Source organism: Micropterus dolomieu, linkage group LG19 (assembly GCF_021292245.1).
Source record: "Micropterus dolomieu isolate WLL.071019.BEF.003 ecotype Adirondacks linkage group LG19, ASM2129224v1, whole genome shotgun sequence".
NCBI lineage: Eukaryota > Metazoa > Chordata > Actinopteri > Centrarchiformes > Centrarchidae > Micropterus > Micropterus dolomieu.
The window spans coordinates 26,098,488-26,104,280 of NC_060168.1; the positions used below are offsets into that span (position 1 = coordinate 26,098,488).

At 35.9% G+C, this 5,793-nt stretch overlaps 1 protein-coding gene across 1 annotated transcript in view; it reads right to left on the reverse strand.

The window, feature by feature from the left end:
• Nucleotides 1–3,137: 3,137 nt before the first annotated feature.
• Nucleotides 3,138–5,793, reverse strand: part of eif4ea (eukaryotic translation initiation factor 4ea) — a 5,463-nt gene continuing 2,807 nt past the window's right edge. Inside the window, exons 5-7 of the mRNA XM_046031200.1 lie at nt 5,051–5,164; nt 4,663–4,802; nt 3,138–4,508 (exon numbers count right to left, since the gene is read on the reverse strand). Coding sequence (XP_045887156.1) covers nt 4,394–4,508; nt 4,663–4,802; nt 5,051–5,164 — 369 coding nt within the window. The 3' untranslated portion in view covers nt 3,138–4,393. The remainder of the gene's footprint in view (nt 4,509–4,662; nt 4,803–5,050; nt 5,165–5,793) is intronic.

The window sequence follows — 5,793 nt, forward strand, 5'->3', positions numbered from 1 at the left end:
CCAAAACATTTGTGGAGGATTGCAAGATTGGAGGCTGGAGTTAAGCATGAAGCTATACTGCCTCCCAGTGGACAGTTTATGAAAAGGAAAAGATAGATAGAGACAGATACATAGACAGAAAAAAAGTTGGCTTTCCAAGTTTGTTGTGAAAGAAATTGAATGGTCCACAGAGAGCTCTGACCTCAACCATCCAACGCCTTTGGGATGAATTCAAAATGCAGACTGCGAGCCAGGCCTTATCGCCCAACATGAGTTCCTGACTTTAGTAATGTTCTTGTGGCTGAATGGGAGCAAATTCCTGCGGTCAGGTTCCAAAATCTTGTGTAAAGCCTGAAATCAGGGGAGTAAAGGCTGTTATGTAAGCCTACTAATGCCTGTGGGTTTTGGAATAAGATGTACATTAGTTATATAAGGGTGTATGCTGTGTAAGGTAATGCATGCATGTCAGCCTATTATAACTCACTTAGCATGCACATGTGGGGAAAAAAACATTTCATATACAGAATATCCTAAGAACCTGGGCTTTGCTTCCTGCAACATGCTGATAAAACAGATGCCTTCTCTAAGATTAGATGGGCAGTGAACCCAAGGCTACTTACTGTAATTAAGACTTTACAGCAGAATTAGCTAAAAGCAAAGTGGATAGTGACAAATTCATTTACTCAGTACTCTGCTTAAACCCAATTTTCAGGTACTGGGACCTGATTATTGCATGACTTCATACTTATATCTACCTGCAACATTAACAAGCTGCTTACATATGAATGGATTCACAATTTAAGTTTTTATCTTAACACACATAATATTAAATTTAAATTATCTATCTAAAAGTCCAAATGTAAGCTAGAGTGTGTCTTAAACAGCCTCGGCTTATGTTTTGCAACCTTAAGAGAAGGAGCACATTTATGTTGCCTCTGTCAATTACAGGTGTCAGCTTCAATTAGCACCTTTGTCTGTGAGGACATCAGGGTCATCAAATCCACACAGTTCAGCTATCAGCTGTTAACAACTACAAGGTACTAACCAGTGAAGAAGGGCCACTGGAAAGTCGCTATTGCATAAAGCAATACTTAAAGGCGCTGCCAATAGGTGATTGTGATCATGTTGCATTGTCGTTTTATTTAAGCCTTAGAAATGCCAGGCAGAAGTAAAGAAAAGATGAAATAAGAACTATAATGTATTAATTAATCAGAATGTCATAAAAACTGCATCTGTTTCTTCTTAATGCAATAACTGAAATATAAGCATTGTATGAGCTATATTGTCACAGAGGAAAATAATGAACAGAATATGTTATTACATTATCAGGCAGTTAATAACATTAACATATTTCATTATTATTTTGTATTCATCTAGAGGGACATATATATCTGACACATAATCATTTTATATAACACACACACACCTCCATACAATAAATGGACAAATAATCTCACTGACCTGTACCAGGAGGACATCTGAAAACATCTGAGGCCTGAAGGATTTACTGTACCTGCAGTGAGTTGAGTAACAGCAGAATAAAAATACCAGCAAAAATAAATCCACTAGGCAAGGTTTACTGCTCTTCAAATATCCACACAATGTTGGATTGTATTTATAGTTTGCCATTTGTTAATGAATTGCCCAGTACCAATTCATCTTTACATATAAACACACAGAGGAGGTATATTAGGTAACTTTAAGATAACGCTAAGTTTTTTACTGAAAAATGTCAAATAAATCAAAGGACATTAAAACTTAAGGAATCTGAGCTTGCTGCTATGACTAAGAAATATTTAGTCATGTCTTTGCCATATTGTCTCCGGCTGATCACAGTGCTGTCTGCATCCAACCATCATAATGGCTTGAATCGCATTACAAATATAAAGTAGTAAGCCTTTGCATATAGTACACCTTCAAACCTCTTTGACACAATCATGAATTGAAAAAAAACCTGTATTACATAGCAAGCACCCAGAAGCCACCTCCATCAGGGACTTTCTTAGAAATTGAGTCAAAACTAATTTTATGTTATCTGTTATCTGTGTTAATTTGCTGAATAAAGCCAACCTGAATGGAACTAGGATAGACCTCAGTCAACCTTTTTAGTGAAGAGTTTGTTAGTCAGACATTTTGCATCTTTGTTCAACAAAGGCATTACTATCGCTATGTCTTTATTTTTTAAGCCTTAAAGTGCCAGTGTCATTGTGGCAGGGAGCTTCTCCTGAGTTAGACCACATCAGTCATCTTGAGTGACAGTAAATCAGCTAGGCAACCATCTGGGCTTGGACTCTGGGTAGTTGTCAAATAGCATCTAGAATTGCATTGTCTTGTGTTATATCTACCATAGTTTCTTCCCACAGTTTGCAGAGTTAGACCCAAGTAAACTGTTCAATTATCTTAAGATGTTCAAAACTTGCAAGTAGTGATTTCAGTTAGCAGCAGAAAAACAACTAAAGACTAGGCTCCAAAGCTTTCAACAAAGGCTACATGTTGTATTTCATCACGGGTTAAACACCTCACCTTTCAACTTCTTGAGACATTTCTGTAGATCTCTCTTCTAATTTCCTCTTAGTTGTCTCTTGCGTGAAAATGTGCCTTGATTGATTGTGTCAATTAAAGGGAAGCTTATTTGAAAGGAACGGGAGAGGCTGTGTCGCTCTCAAGTAGCAGTCAATGGAAGTCATAGATTACTTAAAGCCCATTTGAGTCCAACTGCAATATAGCCTAATAAAGATGAAGACCAACTGAGACATAAATTACTGTAGCTACAGCTACAACAGAAATCTATTTATCTACCTTAAATAGTCAGAAAGCAAACATTAGGCTGAATACCAACTTAACTAAAATGTCAGTCTAACAATAAGAGAAGATTAACAGGTGTGTCTCTTGTTCAGCTTTCAAATAAGTTATTGTTTGCTTGTAGTAAATGCCATAGATTACTTAAGATCATTCCCCTCAGCTTTGTTGGTACAAAGAAAAGCAAATACTTTTCCATATTTGGTTTCCAAAATTGCATAAAAGGAGTTTTCTGTCTCTAAACCACTGCCAAGATGGATTTTTTTCCAAATCAAACACATAGCATGCAATTATCATTTAACAGTCAATATAATCCCAATAATCAGTTCCTAATTAAAACACATTTTCAGAGAACACACTTCACTGTACATATTTTTTATTAGATCACTCCTTTAATTTACTGCTCAAAAGATGGGGGCAGGATGTCTTTTTCAAGTCAGTTATTCCACATACAAAACAAAATCTGGAAAGGAAATAATCCTACTATGTAAACTGCAGTGGAAAAAATAACTTAAGTAAACTTTTTAACTCAACATTTTACCCTGTCCAATGGCTTGTGCAAGCAAAGAAATAGACGGCAAAATTTACATTCGGAAAATATCCTCATTGAAGATATACTGTGATACAAAATGCAGTTTTCATCACTGACCTTTCAGTGCTCTGAAATGCAAAACTCTAGCATTTATATATTACATTTGCGCAGTAATAAATCTGAGGTACCACATGGGATTACCTATGCTTCCTGGTGGATTTTGATGGGAAATCTGAAGTTTATACTCGAGTGTCAAAGAAGTCAACTTGAAAATATTTAGACAATAATGAAGCAACGTAAGTATCTTTGAACGTATGGTTTTAACTCTTCATGTATTGCACAAGCTGCTTGACAAGAAATGAAACAGTTCAAACTAAGACCTATTTCCAACACTGGCAATAAAGTAACTAATTTGTCAAATTGAAAAAACAACTGCATAAAGATGGCAAAACGTTCTTTGACTACATGAAAACCAGTTTAATATATTCCCCCCCCTATCAATTTGTTGGTTCAGTTCAAGTTCAGAATATGTGGGTTAAATCACAATGTATGGTTCAAAATTCCACTGTGCAACTAAATGTGCAATATAGCCCTACATTTATACTGTAGACTGACTGACATGTGCAGTGCTAACAAAAAGCTACAGTTTATACTGAAGTAGAAAATATTTTACTGCCTTTAATGTTATGTACTTTAAGACAAAAATTGTTTACACACACACACACACACACACACACACACACACACACACACAGCTGGAAAAATGAAATAAATTCTCCACAAACTGCATTTATAAATGAAATCAGGGCATTAACACATCTTTTACTCATCTTAGACCCACCACCACAATAAAGTTCTCAAATAAAAGTGCTACATTTTAACTTCACATACTATCACCATAAACAAAAGCTTTGGTAAAGTAGCAACAAATAAGCAACACAAAAACAAAGCAATTTTATCTCCACTTCTAATGTTTGTTCGTGGATAAACATGTCTGCTACATTCATGGAAAAAGTACAGAAAATATATGCTGGCAACAAAAGAAGACACGGAAACATGGTTGAAGATTCTGGTTTACGGTCCTCAGGCAACAAACTTGTTCTTGGTTGTGGAACCACTCTTTGTGGCCGTGTCTGCATGTGACTGGTATCCGATGATCACTTTTGGTGGAACGCCTAATCTCTCTTTATACACACGCCTAAAAAACAAACAAAAAGGGGCAGGAAGAACAAACAGGTGTTGCATATTAACAAGTATAAAAGGAAAAATATTCCCTTTACTATAATTTAATGTATTGTTGATTTCTTTTTGACATCTATTTGTCATCAATAATTGTGACTTCTTCATGTTACCCTATGTGTGTGATGGCCTCTTTGTTTTCGTAGTCTGTGGTCCATACTGCTATTTTATCTCCTTTGGCTCGGACGTTAATGACTGCTCCACACACATCATCACTGTGGTCATCAAAAGCTTCACCCACAAGACACAAGAGCTGCAGGAAAAACAGTTATTTCTAATTACCTTGTTATTGGGGAGCAGTTCCTTTTCAAGTTACTAGCTGATGGGCTTTTTACCCACAGCAAACACTGACCTTTCACAGAAGGAAAGCACAGGTGTTACTAACATTAACAATGGCTCAGTTCTATTCAAGGGTTCTGCTTTGATGTGACGTCTTCGCTGGAAAAGGCCTACAAGATAAGACTAGTTAAACTAACCAGTCCTCGACAGGACTGAGCATACCGTCTCCAACCAGAACCGATCCAGGTCTGATCTGCGCTGCTGCTTGGACAGTGTTATCAGCCAGCGGCCACCTCGTCGATTCCGCTCATCCTCCCACATGGGCTCAATCCCATCCTGGATCCAAATAAAAAGGTCAAACAACGCAAATATCCCAACATATCATTAATAAATAAAAGGCTTTAATTTATCAGCTTCACTTTAGGTGGATGATTATATTAAATCATTTCTCCTTTTCTTTATTTCTCATGCAGATTACCATCTAATTGACATTTGTACATTATATAAATAGGACAGCTTCGCTATATACTGAAATTCATAAACTGTTTCAAGAATATCACTTTTCAAATTACTGTACAAATTCAGTTACTGTAGTGTGTTTAATTCAAATAGTTTATACTATATTAAAAAAATAAATAAAAATCTTACTGTAGTTAAAAATTAAATTGAGCTTAAACCTAAAAACAGTATTGTGCCGTTTACAAATACAGTAACATTAGAGCAAATAGGCCACTAAGCCACAGCTTGGCAGTGGTTTCAATGCTTTCATGGTTCAAAAGGAAGTAAATCTAATTATTGACCATAATAAGAAACAGAAACCCCCCACCCCAAAACTTAGATGTGCTTTTCAGGAAGTTAGTGCCAACTGAATTCTCTAAACATGTTTTGTGCTACAAAGTTTCCATGCAGGAACAAAAAAAAAAAAAAAAAAAAAAAAAAAAAAAAAAAAAAAAAAAAAAAATTTT